At 46.3% G+C, this 27,724-nt stretch overlaps 1 protein-coding gene across 1 annotated transcript; it reads left to right on the top strand.

Moving 5' to 3' along the window:
* The first annotated feature begins 25 nt into the window (after positions 1-25).
* mybpc3 (myosin binding protein C3) lies at positions 26-27,077 on the top strand. The gene is given in 34 exon segments (XM_047042853.1): positions 26-128; positions 2,088-2,357; positions 3,469-3,729; positions 4,024-4,101; positions 4,306-4,454; positions 4,594-4,711; positions 4,845-4,893; positions 6,255-6,314; positions 6,628-6,630; positions 7,652-7,675; positions 7,948-8,114; positions 8,378-8,510; positions 8,813-8,815; positions 9,015-9,139; positions 9,366-9,471; positions 10,961-11,127; positions 12,887-13,052; positions 13,288-13,394; positions 13,489-13,518; positions 13,800-13,939; positions 14,536-14,586; positions 15,407-15,566; positions 15,764-15,843; positions 15,845-15,869; positions 16,034-16,222; positions 20,504-20,638; positions 21,329-21,496; positions 22,175-22,263; positions 23,259-23,454; positions 23,674-23,813; positions 24,745-24,904; positions 25,021-25,157; positions 25,402-25,616; positions 26,339-27,077. Coding segments are annotated over 34 exon segments (4,008 nt in total). The 5' UTR covers positions 26-103; the 3' UTR covers positions 26,421-27,077.
* Positions 27,078-27,724: the final 647 nt, after the last annotated feature.

The following is a 27,724-nucleotide window of genomic DNA, read 5'->3' as shown; positions in this document are numbered from 1 at the left end:
GGGTGGGGGTGGTTGCCGTGGACCCCCAGTATTAAAGCCTAGAGGGGAGACTGTTGACTTTAGAACTAGTGAGCTATCTGGAGAGGAGACACATTCATCCAGGATGCCCGAGCCAGTCAAAAAAGCAGGTAGGAATGATTCTAATTCAGGGTTGTTTGTACATTGGTGACCTCATTGTATGTTGTGGTCATTGTCTTCCCATCGAAGAGAAGGGCAGCTGGCATGTGTATTGTGTCATTACTGATACAATAGATTTTTGACTGCTCTATAGTATTGGGAATGCCAGTGTTGATATGTTTCCGCTTTGGCTGTGCGTGGGCTGTCCGCTGTAGCACACCATGTACTGATTAGAAATATTATTGTCAGAGGGAGGACAACTGGGAACTTAGAAACATAATTACCTTTGAGAGAAAAAACTTACTACCCCCTACCATCCTGTGCCACTCCCCAACCATATTTAAGTTTGACTGGCCATGGGCACAGTGCCAAGGAGATTTGTCTCCTAACAACCAAGACAAAACAGCAATACAACCACCATATCATTTTGCACTGTACAATTTAATGTACATGACCTGTATGTGGTTCTCTTTTTTTTTCTGAATGTGTTACAACATTAATTGGCAAAGCTATTTTCCCTCACAGATTTGTAATGTTTTCAGACATGCTGAGAATTTCAACATTTTCAGCAATCATTTGTTGACAAAACAATGAGGATGGACACAACTATACTGGCTATTGGTTGAAATCTACTGTACAGTAGCTGCCAGTGTTTTGGTATATGCAAAATATGAATGATCTTGTGATTCCTCCACATAGAAGCCTGAGGTTCCAAGAGGCTCCATGCAAAGCTAAATCCAGGGTAAAACATTTTGAGCTCTCCTGAACTCCCAGAGTAAACATCCCTCAGGGTGTGCTCCTGGTCTGAACATGCATGCCAGGATGCCAGCAGGACAAATTACTTTCCACACTCATTTATTTTGTTCTCACTCAGTAGCAAAACGCCCTTGTCATAAGCAACTCAGTGGATCAAATTACACAATGCAGCACATCATGCTAGCTAAAAAGATGATTCATTTTATCATCAACAAGGCCCTGAATTCATCTCTTACAGATATTTGTTTTATTATTATTCAATTGGAATCATGTTCTGGAATATCTAATTATCTTAGTAGTTCTTTGATAGTTGTATGTTTTGTTGTAAATGATACAACTATAAATCAATAAAAAAATAGTAGCCCTGTTGAATACATCTACTGGAGGTACCAATAAATGTTGACGTAGAGTTACAAATGACAAAAAGTCAAATGCTCAATCAGAGCATTTGAATTTGATCAGATTAGAAACAGGGAGAAGTGACCTGGTATGTTGTTGGACCTGAGAAGAGAGCAGTCATCACTTGGCTGATAAGAGACAGCCACTGGCGTACCATTCCTCCGGTGCTAGCAGCGACACCAAAATAGAGCCGAGATAATCCCTTCGCTGTGCTACCTGTGGCCTGGTCACTGTAGAGCTCTGTTCTCTCTGTTGCATTTGTTAGAGGGACCAGTATACATTCTATATTTACACTCATTGGGTCATCTTACATCTACTTGGGAAGGTCATTTGTGTTGTGCTGATTGATTGGGTTAAAGAGGAAGTAGGCTGGTAGGTATTGTAAGCATACATTGGGTTGGATTGTACAGTGACTAACCCTATACCACCCATATAGATGATGTTTGTAGTAGTTTACCCTGTACACAACATTCACTGCAGTGCACAACTGTTTACCTATCTTGAATAAACATTTATGTTCACATGTAGTCAGCAAGCTGTTTGAATGCAACAGGCTTTTTAGATTAATATCAAGGAAAGTTGCTATAGGTCAGTATATTGATACAGTGTCTGTAGATTGTCTATGATGGCCACTAAAAAGAAAAGGTTGACAAGAATTTCCCCCCAGATGGTGAACCTCTGGTGTGCCATGATGGGAGCGGTCAACTGGCTCATTACACTCTGGCTAACAAAACAGTGTGAAAAGTCAGATGAGCATCTATAGTCTGTCTATAGTTGCTTCTCAGAATAAAGTGATGCCATGCCTCCCTCTTCAGTCTCAGCGTTTGCCAAGAAGCCCAAACCTCAGGTGGCTGAGGAGGGCTCCTCTGTAGTGTTTGAGGTTGAGACTGAGAAGGCCGATGCCAAGGTGAGATGGCAGTGCAACACCAAGGACATCACCTCCGGGGGCAAGTACGTGGTGACGGCAGAGGGCAACAAGCACTCCCTCACCATCCCAGCAGTCACTATGGCAGACGGTGTTGGCTACGCTGTGATCGCAGGAGGGTCAAAGGTCAAATTTGAGCTGAAGGTGAAAGCCAAAGAAGGTGGGAGGATGTCTGATGACCTGAGACTTCACTTCCTTACTAGCACACTGTGGCTGGGAGTGAGAACCTGCTGAACCTGCAGCATTGGAGGCACTGTCTCTAACACTCACCTCACCTATGAGCACTGGACTCAGGAATACTCCCTGATAGGACACAGGAACATATGTGATCCCGGACTGAGGCTGAGCTAACTCTTACCTTTGATTTGCGATATTTAACTCTGCTCACATCACGTTCACAGCTTTTACAAAATCTGTCAAGATATTCACTTATTATCACTGGGCAACTTGATATGTCACTTGTTCATTGAAAACCAAGCACCTCAGAGCACCCAGTATTTGTTTTCATGAACAGAGACTGTATCAGGCTTACAGGGCAACACTCTCTTGCCCTTTCAACCTGTCAGTGTGCCCTGGTGTGGCTGTCTGACTGATAAGTTGGAGGCATGGTTGGGAGGTGAGGGAAGGGGAGGAGGGGGAGGGCTGGACAGAGCTCAGGGAGAGATGTGTTGTCATAGGGACTGTGCATGAGCAGAAAGCGATTGTTTAAAGCTACGGAGGCACAAGGCTCCAGAATTCCAGGAAATATGTCACTTCATGAAAACCCCAGTGATCTTCCAGGACACACTAACAGATGGTTTCCTGGTGACTAACCCTCCCTCCACGCTGCCATGCAGGAACTCAGCCTCGCTGCCTGACAGGCATCTGACAGGCTGATAACACTGCCTGCATGGAAACTTGGTTGCCCATTGAAAGACGATAAAAGAGAACTATTTAGGCGATCAAAGCATGCCAAGTGGGTATGTATGCCAAGAATAACATCACTGAAATTGAGCTTGGAGAAAATTGCCACCTGTACAGGAACTCAGTGGATATATTTGGCAGGTATTTAGCAGGTTGGAGCAGGTTTTGTTAGCTAGTAAAGGGTGAGATTGAGAGGGGATAAAGAGGTTGAATGAAGGGTATTACTCAAGTTACCTCTGTGAATTAAACCATCCAAAAAGCCAGGTCTCTGATCTATATCTGCTCCAGGGACATAAATAGTGTCCATCCTTAGGATGAACTTGCACAGTGTCCATGAGGCCTCTAATGTTCTCCTGGTGTGTCTTCAGAACCTCCCCAGGACTGCGCTACTGAGCCAGCAGTCCCAGACACAGCCACTGCAACCCCAGCTGATGTCCCAGCTGATATCCCAGCTGCTGCCTCGGTCGAGGCCCCGGTCGAGGCTCCTGCCTCAGTGAACGGTGGAGGAGAACCTTCAGCAGGGTCATCAGAGGCTCCCACTGCCCCGGGTGAAGCCCCGTCAGAGGGGGTGGCAGAGGCCCCAGCACTCGCGGCCAACCAGCCGCCCCAGGATGCCCCCCCTGTGGAGGGTAGGTCCACAGTGAGACCCCAGTACCTACAGATATCAGCAGGCTTGGGAAACTGTTTCTGGCTCTCTCTTTCTCTCTCTCTCCTTTTCCACGTCCTCCAACCTCTTTGTGCTGTCTCCCTCTGCTCACACATCCTTGATTCCATCCCTCTCCTTCTCTCCCTCTCCTCCTCTGCCTCTCCTTCTCTCCCTCTCCTCTCCTCCTCTGCCTCTCCTTCTCTCCCTCTCCGCCTCTCCCTCTCCTTCTCTCCCTCTCCTTCGCTTTCTCCTCCAACCTCTCCCTGTCTCTCTGTAGACGGCCATCTGCCAGACACCAGACAGGACCTGACCGGCCTTTTCACAGAAAAGCCCCAGACTGGTGAGGTAACTGTGGGTGAGTGACAGCTGCTGAAGGATCCATCCTCTTTGTCATGTGTTTAACTGTGCACTATGTGACTCACATTTATCTGCAATGGATTTCTTCTGCTCTTTCTCCTTCTTATCCTCCTCCTTCTTGTTGTTGACACTATTACAAATTCTTTGTACACAACAATTGATATTGCTGTGTATGGTTATGGATCTGTTTCTTTCTGCTCAGGTGAGAACATCACCTTTGTGGCCAAGGTGAATGCTACCTCTCTGCTGAAGAAGCCCACCATCAAGTGGTTTAAGGGAAAGTGGATGGACCTGGCCAGCAAGTCTGGCAAACACCTTCAACTGAAAGAGCTGTATGACCGCAACACCAAGGTCAGGCCTCCAGCCCTTCGAGTTCATTTTAACAGACAGACTCATGCTGAATAGAGCCAAGTGGAATAAAAGAAAAGACAACAGCAAAGAGATTTACAGTCTTCTCTGACTCATGGACATTTTGGTCTTGTGGTTTCAGATGTATACTTTTGAGATGCACATTATAGCAGCCAAGGCTAACTTCGCTGGAGGCTACAGGTGTGAGGTCTCTTCCAGGGATAAGTTTGACAGCTGTAACTTTGAACTTACTGTTCATGGTGAGTGTCTCCACATCGCCTCTACATCTCTCTTCCACACTTAATCTACTCAAATTTTCCTTTCCTCCATACTTCATAGAGTCCCTACAGTTAAAATGTTTTAACTTTACTATTAATGTGGATATATTTTCAGAGGCCCGGACTGTTGAGGGGTTTGACATCAGGGCTGCTTTCAGACGCACGTAAGCTTGAAGAAAAACTAGTTTTCTTTGTCTTTCTTTCTTTCTTTCGTGCATATTCCAATCCCTTTCTACATGATTTTGTATGTTGTAATCAAGACCTTGCAAACCAGTGTCTTAAAGTACCTTCAGTCTGGAGGTTGATTGTGATGAGTAACATGGACAATGCCAATTTATCAGGAGTACAGCTGCTCAGAAGAGAAGTGGACCATCAGTAAGGTAGTGAGGGGTTTGCTGCAACACTGGAGGCTCATATACAAATTCTGGATACTGGTTCCCAAAAAGAATTCAGGAGAGACTGTCCTTTCCTTAGAATAGTTTCTGCTCTCCTTTTGGATCAAACAGAACCAGAACTTTACAATATGCATCCTCCTTCTGCTGGGTTTTGAGAGAACGACCACGAGGAGGAAAGAGACAGAGAGAGGATTTGACCAAACAAATCCTTTAAGAGAAGTTAAACCCAACATACACAGGGGTCATCCTCGATGGATGTGACCGCTCTGAGGACTGATGTTGCGTCAACATTGACTGAAGGTGCAGTGGTACAATGAATGAGGTTAACAAGCCAAGCTTAGCAGTCCAGTACTCTCTAATGTCCTTCAAAGCCTCTCTCTGATCTACCTCTAGGTCTTTCTATCTAAACAGCGCAGGCAGCTGCACAAACAGACACCCGGCCGAGTGAGGTTTTTCACTGTGTCCCTGGTTTGAGTGTATTGAGAAACGCAGGATGTGTTAAGACATCCAGGCTGAGCCTGATGGGAGATGACAAAGGAAAAACTCATGGTGGAACGTTGTAACTCGACCACATAAACCTCAACACCCCTGTCTGATCCCCCGCCGGCCCCCGACATCACAGACAGGAGATAAACACGCGCTGTGCCTCTTACTGTACGAGAACCCGCGACTCTGTCCTTGCCTTGATGTCCCCACTCCTAATGTGATTGTTGTGGTGAGAAGGTTCCGGAGGGGTGATTGTGGTACGGTGCCGTTGTTCACCTTGGGTGCTTGGTTGTTGCAGGTTTTTTCATTTGTGCTTCTCCTGACCCAAACACAGGGCGAGCATCTACCTTTCCACACAGTCATGTGCTTCTATCTGTCTGTTCATTTGTCAGTTTATCTATACTGCACTGATGCATTCATTCATTCACTCACTCATTAATTTGTTCATTTGTTCATTCATTCAACCATTTACTGACTTTCCATCCAGCTAATTTAGTCTTTGAATCAAGATCAGATTTTCCTGACTTGAAAGCTATATCATATATGTCACCGCCAAGAAAAAACATGAGTCATAACATGGCTTTAGAAGGAAGAAGTGCATGTTGTGGGTGTTGACATTGTGTTGTGTGCTGATGTTTCTACAGTAGCATAGATGGAGGTGATGACACAGGCGAACTAGACTTCAGTGCCCTGCTCAAGAAGAGGTGAGTTAAAAAATTAATTAAATATTTGTATCAGTTGGTTTGTAATTCAATGGAATCACTGAATTTCTCTTGGGCAATTTAAAGCTTGTAAAATGTTGTGTATTTTGTTCATCTCAAATAGCCTAACAATGTTTTTCTCTCCCTTTCTTGACCCATTGCTCTTTCTTTCTCTCTCCCTCTCTCTCTCTTTCTCTCTTTCTCTCTCTCTCTCTCTCTCTCTCTCTCTCTCTCTCTCTCTCTCTCTCTCTCTCTCTCTCTTTTCTCTCTCTCTCTCTCTCTCTCACTTCCTTTTTCTCTCTCTCTCTCTCTACAGAGAGTAAGTGCAGACATCAGCATGATAAAGGTTTTCCTGCCTCTCCACCACTAACCAGATCTGAGTTTACACTGCACCCTGAGCCTGGTGAATAACTAACACCACACTGCATGCTGAACAATCTTACTATGCATCAACCCCTACCCCCACTCCCTTTATGCCCTAGCCACATTCCTCCCTCCACTCCTGTAGGGTGCGCTGTCACACCACCAGCTAGCTACCACCATAGAACAAGATCCATTCTAACTAAACAGGAAATTGATATTGATAACCAGCACCTGAATCTGCACCTTTATAATCACAATCTAGGCTAAATCCATGGTTGGTCACATAGGTAATGTAACTCAGTCTTTGTTCTGTCTAGTCCCTGTCCAGTCAGTTACACAGTTATGTTGCCTGTCCTATCACCCATAGACACTGTTACACATCCCTCAGTGGTGACTATATGGGTTGCCATCCCAAATATTTGCTTCGTTGTCACATGTTGACGTATGGTTCTCTGCTGGGCCACATTCTCTCTTGAGGCTCCTCACCCCTACCCTGGGCCCTTTCTGGAAAATTGTTTGCCACATTTGTTTGCTCATATTTTTAGCTTGATTAATTTAGCTCATATTTTTACATGCCAATTATTTAGACAAATCTGGTATGCTGACAGAGGTGTAACTGCTTCTAAAAAAGTATCTAGGAATACAACAATTTGTCAAAATAAAAATTATAAAAAATAATTATTCCAGATTTTCTTTACAGTTGAGGTCTGTATCAAATGGTGCTCAATTACATCAACAACTATGACTATAGAACATCATATAAATTATACTTTACATTGCATTGTTTGTTCATGTATTTGACACATTTTAGTCTTGGTTTTTCTAAACGTGGTGTGCGAGTGCTTGTGAACCGTAAGGATCTGTCGGTGTGTTTTATAATGAAATGCTTTGTAAAGGACTGTTGCTGTGTTCACTAACCTGTTTGGTCTGCTCCATGCTGTGCCTGTCTCTGGGGTGCTGTGTCTGAATGAGTGCAGCAGTTTCTTAAAAGCCTCGACTCGGTAAGAAACTCCCAGATCCTCAAATTCCTGTGCTTAACACTAAAATCACATGCTGAGTGATTATTAGAAGATTATCAGGTGAAATGTGAGTGGAATATCAGAATACTGGAAACAGCTTTGCAAACACTGGAGTGTACGATTTTTGAATAAACGCCACCGGTTTGGTTTACTGTCCAATGTGTTTGTTTACATAGATAACATACGTTGTTGTTGATGTTTTTTTTTTTACTTAGTTGAGTTGTTGACGCAGTTGTTTATCTTGTTATTGCCAGGGCCATCCACGTGAACGCAGATCCTGATGTGGACGTCTGGGACATCCTGCAGAAGGCCCCGGCCTCTGAGTACGAGAAGATCGCCTTCCAGCATGGCATCACTGACCTGAGGGGCATGCTGAAGAGGCTGAAGAAGATGAAGAAGAAGGAGGAGAAGAAGAGTGAAGGTCGGACACTTTAGTTCACAGTGTGTTTGGACCCGTGTGCATGTGTGGAGACTGGAACTAAATAGTCATGTGTTAACTGACTTTTGGTTCAGTAATGCTTTAACTTATGCTTTCACACTCCAATCGATACGACTTTTTAAATGGCTGCTTGAGTGCATGTTGTGCCAAGAGATGAATACTCTGTTATTCCACTGATCTGTGTTGCAGTGTTGCGGCATGTGATGTTCACTAAGTGATGGTTTCTTTGTTTGGTTGCAACTCAGCTTTCCTGAGGAAGCTGGATCCTGCCTACCAAGTAGAGAAGGGTCATAAGATTAAACTGGAAATCGAGGTAGCCAATCCTGATGTCGAGGTGAAATGGCTCAAGAACGGACAGGAGATTCAGCCAACCGGGAGGTAAACTATGGAGAAGGGGGAAGGGTCTATGATTGTGCTTGTCTAACTGAACTGACTGTTTATTCAAAGTTTCCAAACAATACAGTATACCAATCCTGTCCTGGACATTTACATGTTTGTGGCAAGTTAAGATAAAATGTCACTTGTCACTGTATGTTCCATACAAATCTGCCTCTTAGAATAAGATACAATTATACAAAAAGTAAAAACACAAAAATAAAACAAACGTAATGCTTACATCAACTTTCCTCCTCTCTTTCTCTGCTGAACACATGGATGGTCTGACCACGCCTGGCCTCCAGCAAGTAGGTCTTTCTCCACTCGTTAAGAATACTGACACTGTAGGTTTCCACTTGCTATCTCAGGCAGGTCATACTGAAACTATGACCTGTAGTCTCACTGAGCCTGTGTGGCTTCATTTGAACAGTTAAACCAGTGACTTGAATGACATGTTAAACCAGTGACTTCACTTGTCAGTGAACAGAATGTGTCATTCTTGCCCAGATACATCTTCGAGAGCATTGGTAACAAGCGCTACCTCACGATCAACCACTGCTCCCTGGCTGACGATGCGGCCTACACCTGTGTGGTGGGAGAGGAGAAGTGCACCACGGAGCTCTTTGTTAAAGGTGCATGGCCTCAGGGCCGTCACACCTGCTAACCACCTTCGCCTTCCTCTTCACCCTCTCTTTTCTCTCTTACATTCTGACATGAATTTCCGGCGCAGTGATTGTTACTTTGCGTTCTAAGAATATAGCTACATGTTATACAACAACCGTTTTCATGTAACTTTTTGTTGTTGTGTTTTTGTTTTGTTTACATTCTTGACCTTTGCTGTCTGCCTGTGGCCCACAGAGCCCCCGGTCCTGATCCTGAAGAACCTGGAGGACCAGATGGTGATGAAGGGGGAGCGTGTGGAGCTGGAGTGTGAGGTGTCGGAGGAGGGGGCCCTCGTGAAATGGTTAGTCCTCCACTCTTCCTCTCCTCCTCTAGTCCCACAAACCAATGTCCAGAGCTTTTCAGCTTCATCGTCAAAAGTCCTGTGTGTATGTATAGAGGAGGTCAGCAAGGTGGCCATGCCAGACAGGACCTTACAGAGCAGTCGGTTGTGGCATTGACCCTAAAGGTTACATGTGTTCAAAAAAATGCAATTTGGCGAGAAGCAACACACTGCTGCACTTCAGTGTATATATAAACTGGGGTATGTATGTTGACTTAGATTAATGTATATCAACATATGACTGAGTTAGATTAGAGTAAAGTAGATTATAGTGAGATTAAGTTTATTTTCCCATCTGTGCTGCATAGTGTACATTCCACTCATGTCCGGTAGATGGCATTTAAGTCTTTTGTAGGGCTGGCTTCCTGCCTGCTCTGCTCTTGGTTCTCCCCCTGGCAGATCGACACATGGGCAGGCAGGCAGACAAGGAAGCAGGCAGGCAGGTAGGCAGACAGGCACACTGACAGGCATGTGTGCAGGCGGACGGGCGGGCAGGCAGGCAGGCAGGCAGGCAGGCAGGCAGGCAGGCAGGCAGGCAGGCAGGCAGGCAGGCAGGCAGGCAGGCAGGCAGGCAGGCAGGCAGGCAGGCAGGCAGGCAGGCAGGCAGGCAGGCAGGCAGGCAGGCAGGCAGGCAGGCAGGCAGGCAGGCAGGCAGGCAGGCAGGCAGGCAGGCAGGCAGGCAGGCAGGCAGGCAGGCAGGCAGGCAGGCAGGCAGGCAGGCAGGCAGGCAGGCAGGCAGGCAGGCAGGCAGGCAGGCAGGCAGGCAGGCAGGCAGGCAGGCAGGCAGGCAGGCAGGCAGGCAGGCAGGCAGGCAGGCAGGCAGGCAGGCAGGCAGGCAGGCAGGCAGGCAGGCAGGCAGGCAGGCAGGCAGGCAGGCAGGCAGGCAGGCAGGCAGGCAGGCAGGCAGGCAGGCAGGCAGGCAGGCAGGCAGGCAGGCAGGCAGGCAGGCAGGCAGGCAGGCAGGCAGGCAGGCAGGCCGGCCGGCCGGCACTGACCTTTGAGACTGTCTCTTACACAGACAGCAGTGTCTGGTGATCACAATGACAGGCAGTAAATTATCAGCAACATGAAAAGTAGCCTGTCAACACGTATGTGTCCTTCATCTGAATCAGAGAGTCACAATGAATTATTGAGGACACACAACCAAAATAATGTTCCCAGAAGAGTGACAAAGGATGTTTTCAGATACACAAGTATATTTCAGTTGGTTGCTGTATCCATGGATCTGGCAGTGCTTCTCAACCTTTTTCTGTCGGCCCTCCTTTGAAAATGCAAAATCATTTCACATCCCCCCGCCCCCCTTATATCAATTAAACCTCTTTCAATAGCCACCCCACAACCCTTCACCAGTAAGACAAGCACTGTCTTCAGAGATGGCATTTTAAATAGTTTATAAACCTCTCCTCGACTGAAGAGCTATGTAGGCGTCCTAACTGATTTGTGTGTCCAGGGAGAAGGACGGCGTGGAGCTCACCAGGGATGAGTCTTTCAAGTACCGCTTCAAGAAAGATGGGCGCAAACACGTCCTCATCATTAATGATGCCACAAAGGAGGACTGTGGCATCTACAGGGTTAAAACTAATGGAGGAGAGTCTGTGGCTGAACTCTTGGTGCAGGGTAAGTGCAAAATCCAGCCCGACAATTTAAGTCAGACCCCCGATCATGTTACGCGAGCCTCCACTTGCAGTGGCTCGCCACCTCCTCTAGGGGTCGTCTTCTGGGGGGTCACACCCCAGACTTTGAATGCCTCCGCATCAACTCTCCTCTGAACAACAGGAGAGCATTCACAAGTCTGGCAGCAAAATATTCACACATGCTGTACGTATATAAAGCCCAGTGTTCACTCCCAAGGACAAACACAGTCGCATAGACCCACAGTAAACCACTGGGCCAAACACACATTATGGTGGAGAATGCAGCAAAACATTCCCAATCCACATCCTCGCCCACCACCAGTGCCGTCTCTCTCCTGGCCCTGTCACTCCTAGCTGGCTAACCTTGAAACATGCCTTCGTTACACGCCACCCTGCCAAGGTTACTGCGCAGACACAAGTCCAAATGCCAGCTAAAGTTAGAAGACGTGGCCCATATATTTTATCTGAAAGGTACAGGCCTGCACATGTGACCCTCATTGTGTCTCTCTCTCTCTCTCTTTCTCTCTCTCTCTCTCTTTCTCTCTATCTCTCTCTCTCTTTCTTCTGTGTACTGTTGTGTTAATGCTTGTTCTATGTTGTACATGGATGTTTAACTGTGTAGGAGAACTGTCTTGAAGAAAGCGACAGGTAAAATAAGTATGTTTCCCAACAGTCCAAGTAAATGGACAATAATCATCACATGGCAAAGCTCATGAAAATATTAATTTCCACCCACAGGCAACGAAATAGGAATGTTGGAAGACGTCCTTTCAAAAGCAGTTAATGAACGTAGGAAAAGAACCATGAAATTACAACGTCTATGAGGCTGTTAATTTCAACAATTATTTGACTGAAATCACAACCATCAATGGTCCTAAAGCATCACTGCTGAGATCTCAGCGATCATACCATATTGACATCTAAACAGGCCCATTCTCATCCATCTTATAACAGAAATATATTTTGAGTTAGGTTTATCATCAGACAGTGCAGTTTAAAAAGTAGATATTCTACATTGTTGTATGAATATCTATACCTTTGTATATATATATTAATGGACGTGTGTGTGTTTGTGTATGTCTCTGTGTGTGTGAATGCTGTGTTCTGTTGTGTGTAGATGAGTTTAGCATGTCAGCCTGTTCTCAGCCAAGCTGAGTTTATCTGGCCCTATAATGAAACTGAAAATGTGCCAAGAATTAGCATCTGCCAATCTTTCTATGGGATCAACACCTCTCCCAGCCAAGCTCCCTCTGTCCCCCTAGACCCTGGCCCTTACCCCCCTTACCCCCCTTACCCCTGGCCCTTACCCCCTTTACCCCCCCCCCCACCTGTCAGCTAATCCCCTGACCCATAACCTTCACTATGGGGGTATTGGTCTCTGTGGTCTGTAGTCAGATCATTATGCATTGCACTGTGTGATCTCTCTCAGCTGCTGTGACTTCCTGTTGTCTGGGAAATACCTTTCACTCAGATACATATCATTTGGTTTGATAGACAGATATTAGCCTGGATAACCAACATTTTGCTGTGCTGTCTAGATTAGATGATTTAACATTCCCATCTGAAGCTCCAGTAATGCCAGTGCATCTAAGACCCATGTGACACACACAGCCCTAGCTGTCTAATGAACTGACTTCATACTCTCACTTTCTGCATACACAGGACATCAACATCTAATATTACGATATGAGACACTGGCATGTTTGTAGTAGATCCTGACCTTTGTCCTCTGACCTCTGCAGAGAAGGAACTAGAGGTGTACCAGAGCATAGCTGACCTCACAGTGAAGGCTAAGGATGAGGCCGTCTTCAAGTGTGAGGTCTCAGATGAGAATGTGAAGGGGATCTGGTACAAGAATGGTGTGGAGGTGAAGGCTGATGCTCGGACACACATCACACACATTGGCAGGTGAGGATGGTTCTGGTAACATCCAGGTCTGTGTCTTTGAAACTGCATAATCCTATACTAAGGATTTTGTTGGAGATTATCTATGAATGGACAATCTAGAAAGTAACCTATACAGTTATTATAATTCAAAAATATTTTTTTCAGCAATTTGCTGTGACTAAGATAGAGAGGAAGATATATGTGAGCTCCTGTTTGCATGGTGCCAGCCCTGGAGAGAATGTTTGTGTCTCCTCAGGATCCACAAGCTGTCCATCGACGACGTGAAACCTGAAGATGAGGGAGACTACACGTTCGTGCCGGAGGGCTACGCTTTCAACCTTTCAGCCAAACTCAACTTCCTAGGTAACACTTGCATGCTTTTAGACATGGACATTTATAGTTTGACAGGCTTGTATTGAAAGTAGATAACACAATCCAATATTCTCTTCTCTCACAGAGGTCAAAATTGACTTTGTGCCTCGCCAGGGTAAGTCTTCTCTCAAGCCAGCCTCTTTTTGCAGAAAAGAAATTGCAAGTCAAAGACTCAGGAGTAACACTTTACAATGGGGGTACATCAGTTAACGTTAGATCATGCATAATGACCAGTAAATAAAAATGTGTATATTCCTTAACAATATATTGACATAATCTGTGTTAATGTCCAGTCATACATGGAGTAAGTAATAAGTAGTAGTAGAGTTGTGATACGAATGTTTCTGAACCTTCCTGTGTCATACTTGTGTTTGTAATGCTGGGGTGTCTCTGAAGACCCTCCTAAGATCCACCTGGACTGCATGGGTCGCACAGCCGAGTCCACCATCGTGGTGGTGGCTGGGAACAAGCTGAGGCTAGATGTCCCCATCACAGGAGACCCAGCCCCCACCGTCATCTGGACTAAAGCAGATAAGGTAAAACACACACGTGCACGCGCACACACACACTCACACGCACGCACAAGTAAGGACGTCCACGCAAGCTGGCAGCCACCCTTTCTTCTGACTGTCCACATACCTACCGTATATCTCCATTGGAAAAGTGTTGCTGGTAACTAAGCAGTGTAACAGTATGAGTAACACAGTGGGCTGTGTACTAATGCCCTTACTGAGGTTGCTCAGTGTTGGTTGTGGTAACCCAGCGGCCGGTAAGCCAGCGTTAAGCGATAAGGTTCTGGGCCTGCCTGGACACACCTGGCCAGGTAAGACGTTTACTTGTGAAGATCTGTTGACATGCGACTGGGGGTGACCTGACCCCCTCGGTAGCCTCCTTTTCTGTTGTTCAGTGTTTTTCAAACTGTGGATGGGGGGGGGGGGGGGCTGTTAAACTGTTGAAGAGGGTACAGAAGATAAGGAGCAAAGCATCTTACCATGGAAACGGGACCAGATCATAACTGGCGATGGGAGGAGGGGCTGAATATGTTCCCCTGTTCAAAAGGAGGCCTGACTGCCCCTTTTGAGAAGCTCTGTCTGTGTTGCCTTCACTGCTTTGCTCTGCTCACGTACTGTAGGGAGGAGAGACAGGAGCACCTGAGCACACGTGGAGTCTGAAGGATGGGGAAGTAAGTGAGGTCGCTGAGGTGGGCACACCCACCACAACCCCTCTGAAACACTGCCTCCCCGCCCCCCCCACGCCTTGCGCATGATGTCCTCCATGTGTCCATGGCCGTCTCCAGCCTAGGGGTCCTGTTCCCACCTCTGCATTCACATCTCCATTGTTTACGTGTGTTGAATACGTTCGTTTTCATCTCCATGTCATCCTCACCACCTCCTCCCCGCCGGACCATCGCTCGCAGCTCGCCATTAAACACATCTTGTCTCCGTGTTTCTCCTTCACCGCGTCTGTCCTCCTCAGCAGCATGTCGCAACTCTGTCGACTTCAGCGTCACTTTACAGTTCTTAATTCCACTGGAAGGGGGGCATTCTGATGGGGGTGGGGTTGCTGTGGGGTGGTGGGGTGTTGTTTTAGGGTAGCAGGTTTTCTGGGTTGACAGCATGCCGGGTCTGGGACTCTAGATGTTTCTGTTTTGTGTTCAACTTTACACCTTTTGAAGTGTAGTTTAAGTGAACAACTTAAACATTCAATGCAACTTACTGTGAAGGTGGCATGTAGTGATCCCTGTGCCTCCCTGTCCATCAGGTAAGAGCATGTTCTGAACCCTCTGTATCAAAGTGTCATGGCAGAAACATGTCCAGGCCTGTACTGTAAGTATGTGTCGATGCCTCTACATGACTTCCTCGCCCTGGTCCAGGAAATGTCTTTCTTTAAGTTTTGACTTTCCCTTTGCCCCACAGTCATTTAAACACACAAGAACACACACACACACACACACACAGGGTAAACAAAAGGGAGCCTCTGACCTTGGTCCCTCCCTGGTCCAGGTGATCTCAGATGGACAGGGCCGTGTTCACGTGGAGAGCACCAAGGGCCACTGTGTGTTCACCCTGGAGGGGGCGGAGCGCCAGGACGAGGGCATCTACTCCGTCATCGTACGCAACCCTGCAGGAGAGGACACCGCTGACATCAACGTCAAAGTTGTCGGTGAGATTTTGCCCCATCGATTGTTTGTAGTTTACGTGAGGTAAACGGGTTATGAGAAGAGTGCAAAAGCTTGCTGTTCCATGATACAGGTTATGTTCTGTAAAATGTCCCAGACTACATAGGCCTCTACGTGTGTTAACCCTGCTGGAAAGCTAGTCTGTACTTTGATATTAATGTCTGATGCTGTTTCCATCCAGATGTACCTGATCCCCCCCCTGCTCCCAGAATCCTCAGTGTTGGAGAAGACTCCTGTGTCGTCCAATGGGACCCCCCCTCTTTTTGATGGTGGCCAGCCAATCATTGGTGAGAATATACAGTACAGTAGCATCAAAGTGATCAACTGCATGTCTAGTTAACAGCTCCATGATATTCCCACAGTATGTCACATAGCGGTACACAACATTGTAAGTCTTAGAGTGAAGGGCAGGTCTATCAGATCATCCTTGAGTCCTCCTTCCTCGTGCCAGGCTACGTTCTGGAGAGGAAGAAGAAGAAGAGCTACAGGTGGATGAGGCTGAACTTTGACCCCTATGCCGACACCACCTTTGAGGCCAAGAAGATGATTGAGGGCGTGGCCTATGAGATGCGCGTCTACGCTGTCAACGCCATCGGCATGTCCCGTCACAGCCCGGCCTCCCAGCCCTTCATACCAGTGGGTGAGTGTCACCCTATGTAGAATATTCTTGTTGAGATGATGCTATTGTTGCACGTTGTCTTGTTAAATGAAGACAATTCCTGGACCAGGATGAGGAAGTCATGTAGAGGCATCAATAGATACTTACAGTACGGCTCTGGACATGACACTTTGAAACAGAGGCTTCATAACATGGTCTTTAAATACAGACTGTTCCTTGGCACTAACTAATGAAATACTATCATAACTGTGCATTTCTGGTCCTGGATTATCTGCTGTGCTTCCTATTTGGACGTTGCTTTGGATGAAAGCCTTTTCTAGATGAATAATGTGTACAAATGTAAGTGTAAATGTGGCTGTCACTGTGCCATGTGCTCCTCTCAGTCTCCGTCTGTCATCTCTCTGAGAGAGACGGGACTGATACGCTGTCCCTGCATGTGTATGCAAACAGGTGCTGTGGTGTCACAAGTGGGCGGAGAATTTGAGGATTGAATATCCACAGAGATAAATCAAGGCTCACGGCTTTTATAAAGAAAATTTGAAATATTGTATGTTTTATGTATTGTAATATGAACGTGAATGTTATTCATTGAACTGTGGTGGCCACATTTTGGATACACAAGCTCAGCATGGCGGTGTGTGTTATAGAATGTTAAGTGTTGACACCTGGGTTCTGCATCTTGAGACTGGGATCTTGTAGCTTAAGAGCAGGGTTTAGATTCTATCTATTCCTCGGTGAGGAACAAGAGATGTCTAGTGTTTGGTACTCTCTGGAGGTCTGTATACAGAAGAGTTGGTTCAGCTGTGATTAGTGTTTATGTTGTTTGTTAAACAGAGGACCTGTGAAGGCGGGTCTTTCTCCTCCACTGCTGCACATGGCTGTAGTGTAGAGACAGTGATGGATGAGGGTATCCTCTTGGAATGCCCTCTGGGGGGGGGGGGGGACCCTGGGGGCCATTCTGGTTTGACCTCTCAGCCTGCCAGGGGACTGCCCTCACATCATCAGGGGACGTCATGTCATCGTGTCGTCTGATGTCTGGTTTTGATCGCTCCAGGGGACTGGGAGTCATGTGATCATGTTTGGCCTTTAGTCGAGCCGAAGCGTGGTCGTGTTTGTTGTGATCCTTCCTGAGTTCAAACATACACACACACCAAGACACACACACACATTGATCTACTGTTCAACAGACTATATGGTGAAATCCAGTGCATAGCACTGATCACTATTACCAGTTACCAGAAGTGATACACACATTTTGGTGATCATAAAACCCTCATACTGAAATAAGTCATGTGATTCTTTTAATTTGTAAAATAAAAATGGTAAGACCGTGAACACATACAATAGCTCTGATTAATTCGGAACTGATAACCTATGGTTCTGGGTGCAATACATTTCAGTATTGAAGTGTTTAATCTAAAATGTGAAATGTATATCTCCTATGCACAGATTGCGGTGTGATCTAGTACATGACTGTCTGTGCAGTATGGTACAGTATAAATCTGTAGAAACCTGGAAGACCACAGCAGTGGATGGCTAGTCTGACATTTGGTAATCGTACACGATGGATGTGCTTAGGGATGAGCGAGAGAGATCAAGATATATAGAGGGAAAGATAGAGAGGGTAGGAGGGAGACACGAGGAGAGAAAGAAAAGGGGGAAAGAGGGAGAGAGAGATATTTGGGTTCCTAAAATAAGACCTGAGATGTCTTCACTGCAGAAATTTGAGTCTGAAGGAATCAAGAGGTTCAGTTGTGCTCTGTCTCTAGTCCTTTCAGGGGTCTACCCAGGCCCACAGATGTCTGAGCTGAGCCATCTCCTGGAAGAAGGCTGATTAGGAAACTATCCATGGCATCCTTCCTGCTATAAATACTGGCATGTTAACACACGGCCAGCCAGGGACCAGCTGCTTAACACAGAGAGGCTAGGTGCTTCTGTGGGCCCACTGCTCAGACACTGCTGTTGTTGAACGTGGTGAGCCCAGACTGACGCAGGACAGACAGAGGCGGGAGACAGAGAGAGAGGCAAAGAGAGAGGCTGAAAGAGAAAGCAACAGAGAAAGAGACAGGAAAGGAGAGAGAGGCGAGAGAGAGAGAGCACAGGGTAGAGCGAGGCGTGTGGTAGACAAAGCCCAGGGGAGTGCGGTGACATCCCAGCTTCTATCAGGACTGCCTGAGCCCGCAGTGAGCAGACAGGATGACCAAGCCCATGCTACCAAAGACGGCTGAAAAGAAGCCAGCTGCCGAGGAGTCTCCAGCAGACGCCCCAGCAGAGGGGGAGGCAGCGGAGGCCAAGGAGGCCAAGGAGGCCAAGGAGCCTGAGGCAGCAGCCTCTCCTCCACCCCCAGCCGAGGAACCAGCAGCGGAACCAGCACCAGAACCAGCACCAGAAGTATCACCAGAACCAGCACCAGAAGTATCACCAGAACCAGAACCTGCCGTTGAACCAGAAGCTGCTCCAGCTGAGCCAGCCCCAGCTGAAGGAGTCGCCCCCGTTCCCCCACCTGAGGACGGAGCTCCACTGGTGGAAGGCGCTCCGGCAGAGGGGGCCCCCCCCGCCGAAGATGGAGCTGCTCCAACAGCAGAGCCGGCTCCTGCTCCCCCACCTGAGCCTGCACCAGAGCCCGAACCTGTTGGCAGTAGGCTTCTGTTGAATTGAATATTTACTCCTTAGGCTAACTTCTCGGATGTTGGGAATGTTCTCTGAGATATGCTATTACTTTAGGCTGTGCATGGACAGGGGAATAGTTGATAAGGGGAACTGCATGCATCATTTTAAGATACCAGAGATGTAAAGTCTTGGCTTTGAGATCATGTTGTTTAAGATGTATGATTTAGTTTTGTAGATACTGTTTTGTACAATGTGACACTGAGAGGTCACAAGGCCACTGAAGCTTTTTGTCTCTGCAGTTAACCTCTAACCTCCCAGACCAACTAGAACAGTAAATGTTGTTAAAGGTTTATTGATTATTCCAAGCAAATCCTGCTATGTTGTTATGGTTGTCAGGCAGAATAGTTTTACAAGGAAGTGGTATGCTGTGGAAATCCTGAGCTTCCCATTGGTCATCTACTCCTATGCTGGACTGTAATTGGTTATTCCCACCTAGAGCATGGAGTCTCCCTCTTTGCCCCTGACCCTATAAAGTCCTCTTCTTGCATGGTTGACCTATGACAGGGAACCATGGATTTACAGGGGCAAGGCCACATTGGTAACTCTTAACCTACTGTCTTTCAACTTTATAGTGGCTCATTCCAAATATGTGTTTGTTGGACTTTAGCCCTTTGTGACATGAGAGACTGAGGGAACTCATTAATTGAGCCATTACTTTATAACATTATAAAGAAGAGACCACAAAATCATAAGTCAATGTCCAGTCTAAGATAGGAGAATGTAAACATAAACAGAATGTAAACATAAACAGTACCCCCGTGAGGCACTGCACCAGAGGTTGTTTAGAACTCTGATCACATGATGTCGAGTTTACATCCAAGGCCCTCAGCCCAAATGTTATCCACCCACCTTAAATTACATCCCCTCAGTGTTCCAGTACACACACAGGGAGGGCAGATTATCGCTGCCACTGCGAGGGGAACATAGCAACACTGATGGATCCCAGATAGCCGTCCCAGTCCCTCAAGGTCAGTGCTGACGTATCTGGACAGCTCCTGTCTCGTCTTGCATGGAAGAGGAACACACAGGGTTGAGGTTCTGTGTTGCAGCTGGTAGCTCGTGTTCTCCATGACGTGAACCTGTAGGAACAGAGTCTGACTCTCGGACCTGTGTTGCCAGCACCTCGGTGACAGCTAGCAGTAAATCCTCCAGAAATGGAGTGTAAAAATACTTGTGTTGTATGTCGTACGGGGCGCCAGTATTGTCCCGAAAAAACAGATTTACAGTCCGAGTGGCAGATGGCTGGGATGGCTCTGTTGTGTCACCTTCTCCAGACAGACTGTAAACGCCTGAGCAGGACTGACTTATCGATGCGCAGTCTTTGAGGATGGCAGTTTGTCGCTCTGACCAGGGGTTAAGGGCTGCAGTAGGTTTTACTCTGGTGTAGGGACAAGGTCAACTTGATGTCCTCAATGAAGCTTTACTGGCAACATTTTCCTTCATGAAAGAAAACACATGTAGAATGTATAATGCACAAGAATACATACAGAATGTACACAAAGTACACAGGGTGTTTGTGGGCACTATGTTAATTCTTTGTTTTGTTGTGCTGCCTCTCCCCACCCACCATCCATCTTTCTCTTACTATCTCTCTCTATATATATTTCTCTATTTCTACATTCTCCTGCCTAGCTCCCACCAGCGAGCCGATTGGCCTGTGTGTGGATGACATCAGTGACACCTCCATCTCGCTGAAGTGGAGAACTCCAGACCGTGTGGGCTCCGCTGAGCTGGATGGCTATGGGGTCGAGTACTGCAAGGAGGGCTGTGAGTGCAGGGGGGCTGGGCTCCTGGAGGCCTGTGGTGGCTGGAGGGGGGTGGATGGGAGGTGGGTGTAGGACTGAGGCACAGTACAGTCTATTTATGCTAAGCTTAATGTGGTCATAGCTTTGCTCAAAACATAGATTTGGTTTTAGAGCCATACGAGCATACTACATATACTGGGATTGTATGTAAATCAAATAAAAAATGATGCTTAGGCCCAAGACCAAAACACAGATAGGCTATGCGTGTTTTAAAATACTTCCAGACCCTGCCTCCTTGCCCCCCCACACACATGCTAACACACACACACAGTTATTATTATTACTAAGTGTTATCATGGTGTGCTGCCGGTCCATTACGTGCAGTACCAAGGCCTAGACTGAGGGTCAGAGAGACAGGACAGAGGGCTCCCTGGTGTCTGGAGAGCTCCGAGCCACGATCCGTCAGCACAGTGATGATAAGAGCAGGCTCCCCAGGGCTGGGCAGGGCTGGGCTGGACGCAGGGATCATTAGCTTTCTAGGCACTGTACAGCTTGTCTATCACCAGGTTTAATATAAGAGATACACACCCACATACCAACTAAATCATGTCCATATTGACATTAATTTGTGCAAATGTAGGCAAAAACTAGAAAATGGAACCAGTTACTAAGAATTGACTGTATGACCCCTGACCCTGGTCCCTTGCCACAGCGGATGAGTGGATCCCAGCGTTTGATGGCCTGACAGATCGGACGTCCGTCATCATCAGGGACCTGCCTACCGGGGAGAAGAGGCAGTTCCGTGTGAGAGCCTACAACATGGCGGGGCCCAGCGCCCCAGCCTCCCTGGCCCAGGCCGTCACCATCAGAGAGATCATGCGTGAGCACACTGTCGGTCTTGGTCTACAAGGCATATTTCAGACCTGTTTCTTTGACCCCTATACATCCAAGTGTGTTCCCCGGGAGCTTTACCAACACTTTAGTCTGACATCCCAAACCATGATCGCCTGTACACTGATACCATGTAGGGAGCCAACAAGGGGCATCATTACAGATCATGTTTGAACACCCACACACACACACAAACATGCTCACGTATACATTCACAAGGTCATCAGTTGTCCCCGTCAGCATGTCACAGATTAGCAGGGCAGTGTATTTCGAGGCCTCAGATGAACACTCAACCCCCAGCATTTCCTCTCGCTGACAGGACGAGAGCATGTTAAGAGTCGGATTGGCAGCAGTCTTTACGAACACTTGATCCTGTCAGTTCACAGTCCTCAGCAACGACGTCCCCACAGAGTCTGTTCGGTTGGTCAATGTACAGAAACGCTAACCTTATAACATGAGTCAGTAGGCTGCTCTAAGTGAAGGGCCCATCATGAAATTAGCATTAAAAGTAGTTATTGACCAACACAAGTCCTGGTGAGTGATCTCATTCTTGAATCACAAGATTAATCCTACTGTCATCTCCAATGTGGAATTAATTCAATTAATTAATTGATGCATTAAATTCAAATACATGTAATTTTGCTGTGTTTGTTGTTTGAACTCTCAGAACGCCCCAAAATCTGGATCCCCCGTAATCTCAGACAGACCCTGATCAAGAGAGTTGGAGAGACCATCAACTTAGTGATCCCCTTTCAGGTGAGGGACTATTTTCCAATGTTGAAATGTGTATTGTGTATTTACTCTATAGAGGCATTGCTCTAATGCACTGGGTTGGCCATATGTCGCTAAATAGTTTTTGAACCCAAGTGAATTGGACTACAGGCAGTCCACTGGTGAAAAGAGGTTTTGTCACAGCCATTAAGAGTGTAATTTCATTTCCTCTTAGTGTATAATGAGCCTACGTGGAGTAATAAATTGGTGGCAACTAACAAACCATTCATTTCTTCCCACTTTGGCAGGCCCATATTTACCTAACCTTTACTCTTCACACCTTAATCACACCACGCATCTTCATTCTGTGTTGAAACTGGAGCTGTGCTCTGATCTGTTGACAGAAGTTAGCATGATCTCCGGTTCTCCCCAGAGACTAATAATACACACAGATCCAGTCAGGATTGGTCACGGTCTCCTGGCAACACATGGAATTGACAGGCTGAGGACTGACATGATCCTGACCACATGCCTCGATTAGCTAGCCTGCTGAAAACCAGCCACCCAAAACCACACGCCAGCTAGTCTGGTGCTGGGCCAAACTGGCTACTGTTCTACACATTAGGCACACAGACCTGTTTTCACATGCTCCATTAGCATGACACACACCCGGATCCTGTGTCACATGTTTTAGTTTAGAGACCTAATGGCTGTCAACAGAGTCCCTGGTCATGTGATGATAAAGTGTTGAAACAATAATACTGGGGCAAACCTAGGAGGCCAGCACATCTTGAGCTAAATGTCTGTCACATTCCAGCCTTAGTAATCACACTACATTGAGATAATATACACCAAAAAACAAGTATTCCAGCACTCATTGAGGGATTAGGGCAGTTTGAGGATTCAATTTTTTTTGAGTTTGTCATTTGATTTGCCTGACTCTGCCGCTCAAGACATGGAAATCCATCTCTTCCTGGTATGTAAGTGTGTTAAACAACATACTTCTGGTTCCGTCTACCTGCCTGTTCCCTTGTATCCAGGGGAAGCCCAAACCCAAGGTGACCTGGTTCAAGGAGGGGGAGCCCCTGGACCCCAAACAGGTGAGCGTGAGAAACAGCGAGACTGACACCATCCTCTTCATTCGCAAGTCCGAACGCAAGGATTCTGGGAAGTACAGCCTGCAGGTGCAGATTGAAAATGTCGAGGACACGGCCAGCGTCAACATCCAGATTGTTGGTGAGCATCCTTTGTGTTTGTATGTACACTATAATTGGTGTGTGTGCAATATATGTCTGTGTGTATGTTTACATGTGTAGCCAGTCAGAGAGTTCAACTGGCATCATTTCACAAATAACTTGGGGGGCTAATTAAGTCACACAATATAGAGGGCAACCAACATAGAAACATAGATTTTCTTAATGTTTGTTGTTTTACATTCTACATTCTCCTCCACAGATGTTCCAGGGCCACCAGAGGCTCTGAAAATCATGGATGTTTGGGGCTTTAACGTCGCTCTGGAGTGGAAACCACCCAAAGACGATGGCAACTGTGAAATCATTGGCTACACCATTCAGAAGGCTGACAAGAAGACTATGGTGAGTGAGTGAGAGAGAGAGAGAAACTAGCTTGCAAACAATGTTAAGATCTGTTTTTGTCCTTGGTGAGCTCTTTGTAGGTGAGTTATGTTAGGATCTCCATGGTACTATATTATGGCCTCTGCCAAGGCAAGTTAGATAAGCTCTCTGATACACAGCCATAATTGAGAAATGCATGTCCACTATCTGAGAACAGGACAGGACAGCATGGTCACCAGATGATATTTTAGGCTCACTTGTGACACTGTGAACCACAACCAGCTAGATATACTCTATTAGGAGAGATGCATTCTGGGTCAAATATAGGTAAGACAGACAAGGCCCTATAAATGTTGAAACAATTTGGCCTGTTACTGCTTCATTTCAGCCATGCGACCCCCCCCCCATTGTCCTGGATCTCCTATCCAGAGAAGGCCACAGAAGGTCTGTCCTAATCTTAGCCCCCTAGCCTTGGCCTCAAAATGGCTGCCTGAGGGGGTGACGTAGATCCATTGTACTCCAGTCCTGCAAGGTTAGCGGCTAAATAAAAGTCTGCTGTGCCTGTTCAGGTTTCACTGGAGTGGTCCTAAGACCTAATTAATTTCCCCTCATCTCACAATGGAAAGTCTGGAGATACAAGGATATCAGGTGACCAGGAACAATGAGTCTCAACTGAATATCAGACATGCCCCGCTAGCTAAATATAACAGTGATGGGGGTTCTTGTGTTCAGTTCACATTTATAGATATGTGGTGAAGGTGAGTGTGTGTGTGTACGTATGTATGCACTTATGTGTGGGGATGTATGTATGTGTGTCAAACCACATTCCCAATAAACACTTTCTCTCTGGTATTATGATATGACAGTATTACCTGACTGGGTTGTAGTTGCGGTGTTTAGACTGCCCAGTGTTTTCACCTGTGGTTTCCTCAACCCTGTGTCTGGTTCCCAGGAGTGGTACACAGTGTATGAGCAGTACCGCAGGACCAACTGTGTGGTGTCAGACCTCATCATGGGGAACGATTTTGTGTTCCGAGCGTTTGCCATCAACATGGTGGGTCTGAGCCCGGACCCCTGCGTCTCCAAGGACAGCGCCTACATCCAAAAGACTGGTGAGCCTGTCTTCAACACGCCTCACCTGAGCCTCACACATGCCCGCCCGCCCGCCCCCTCTCTCCTTACACCGAGGTCATTGAGCTGACTGAAGGTGAACTTGTCTGTTCACCAGGTATCGTGTACAAGCCCCCGTCCTATAAGGAGCACGACTTCTCCGAGGCTCCCAAGTTCACCCACCCTCTGGTGAGCCGCTCCGTCATCGCAGGATACAACGCCACGCTCAGCTGCTCCGTCAGGGGAATCCCAAAGGTGAGCCCAGAGCTGTTGTCTCACATGCAGACAAGACCTCCGGCTGTGTGTGTGTAGCATGGGCTTCCATTTCACTGTTATATCTGAGTTATTCAGCAGACATGTTACGCAGAAGACACGTGGGATGACGATGTCTGTCTCGAGATAATGCCCCTTTTTTTTGTCCAGAAATACACATCGTCAGACATAAAACACAGTGAGGGACCGACATAAAAAAGGATGTGCTTCATTAACCTCCCCTCAGCCCAAAGTCACCTGGTACAAAAACAAGATGGACATCTCTAATGAGGCCAAGTACCGCATGTTCAGCAAACAGGGAGTGCTGACGCTGGAGATACGCAAGCCCTGCACCTTCGACGGAGGGGTCTACATCTGCAAGGCAGTCAACGACAGTGGAGAGGATGTTGTGGAGTGTAAACTGGAGGTTCGCTGTAAGTATAACACAAGCATACACACACACACATGCAGTCAAACACACCTGCATGCCTACATGAAGACACGGATATCTTCCTTTCAACGTGTAAGTAGCACTTACTGCATATGTGTCTATCAAATATGAAGTCATATATGAATGTCTGGAAATATCATTTATATATGAACATTCCCCACTCATATTTGTAACACTTATGTTTATTGCGGTGTGTTTCCTTCTGATTCCTGATGATAAAGACATGATGATTTAGACATCAGACCTGAGAAGGAACTGATTTTGTGGTGGACTTGCCCTTTAATATCAGACATCATGGGTAGAGGAATCCATCAAAATCAACGCCTCTCATTTTCAGATGTGTTGTCATCAGACATACATGTGCAGTAGCCTATCACATTATCTAACCACCTTTTGGACCTTGAGATGTATTCCAGTGTACATTCCAATGGTCCTGAATGGATCCTGGTGCCATGATCCATCCTTCCAGAAGTGTGTCTCCTTATTTCCTTCCCTCCTCAGTTCCTTCCTACCTTATTTCCTACTTTTCTTCCTTCCTACCCTATTTCCAACTTTCCTTCCTTCCTCCATCCTTCCCTCCCTCCCCCACTACCACACTGTCTTTTGTCAAACCTCTCCCCTTGTCCTCCTCAGTGCCTCCTCCCGAGGTTCACTCAGTGGCCCAAGGTAAGCCTCTCAAACATAGGAATAAACATAGGTAACACTCTTCAGAAGGGACCCTGTGGTTGATAGGCAGAAGCAGAAACCAGCCCCACACAGCATCCTCAGATGCAACAGTGTTCATGATTGATTTTTTCATTAGAGTGATTGATTGATAGCATCTGCTGACCATCCACAGGGGACACCTTCAAAAGGTGTTTTACAGACATTGCCTGGAGGACATATTTCATGCTATAATGCTCTGATGAACGATCACCAGAATGTGTTGAAGTCACCCTTCTGTAGCAGAAACAGTGCCCGGCCCACTAACAACCTTGCAGCACTCCCTGCTGCTCTAAACGACACCAAAGCAGGCATATTCTGCCTGCTGATTTACTCAGCATCTGATGGGATATTACCAAAGGGAATTAAGTGCATGTCATATTTCAAACAGTATTTGAAACCCTTTAGAAAACTACAATTTGTACTTTTTTCGTAAAAAGCTTGTACACTTATGAAAAACATAAAATTGATAGCAATTGATCTTGTTGTTATTATCAGTGACCTATGCACTTTGTAAAGCTCTCTCTTGGAAGTCGCTTTGGATAAAAGCGTCTGCTAGATGAATAAATGTAAATGTGAAATAATTTGATTTTAATGCAATGCTGATTTTCACAGTGTAAGTATTCATAACCTTTGCATATATTATGATACAGTATATAATGATTTACTTTACAGAAAAACTTGAGACTAGATCACCATAGTCTCACAGTAAAGGAACACATGACTTGTCTCACTGTCCTCCCTGGCACGACTCTCACTGTTTACCTACCTTACAGCTCAAATCGTCAAAGAAGAACCTAAGAAGTGAGAGGCTTGGAGAGGAGCTGATTGAAGACACCATACACGTCCTCTCTCTTTACAAGGCCAACCCTAGGAAACCCAAGTGTTTAGATGTGTTTGTTTAACTCTAATGTAATAACTCAACCATCTCTTCTTAGCCCCGTTGGCTTCCCTTTCCCCTCTATACAATCACCCTAGCTCCATCAGTCACCCTAGCGCCATCAGTCACCCTAGCTCCATCAGTCATCTATATTTATTACATGAGCCCCTTCTGGAGGAACGTGAAGCAGGGTTTCACTCTCAGACTTGACAGACTCCTGAGGAGAGGTGGAGGAGATCCCAATGTCCATGTCTGACTAAGCTCTCCGTCTAGACAATGTGGAGTTTTTGTGTCTTATTTATGAAATGAATAAATATCTTAATTGTCAACATATGAATTGTAATCCTTTCATTTTCCAATTGAAGATTAGAAAATGCTTCCAGGTTAATACATGAATATTTATCTTTTTCTACACAATTGGAAGTGTACATAAATATAGATAGTTTTATATTCACATACTTACTGACAACTTTAATATAAGCATATATGTCCGTAAACTTTGTAAGTATACTTTAAGTATCATATTTTTTCCGTTTG

This window comes from Hypomesus transpacificus, chromosome 19, assembly GCF_021917145.1.
Source record: "Hypomesus transpacificus isolate Combined female chromosome 19, fHypTra1, whole genome shotgun sequence".
NCBI classification, from domain to species: domain Eukaryota; kingdom Metazoa; phylum Chordata; class Actinopteri; order Osmeriformes; family Osmeridae; genus Hypomesus; species Hypomesus transpacificus.
The sequence above is the reverse complement of the archived record's forward strand: the minus strand, read 5'-3'. Positions and strand labels throughout refer to the sequence as shown.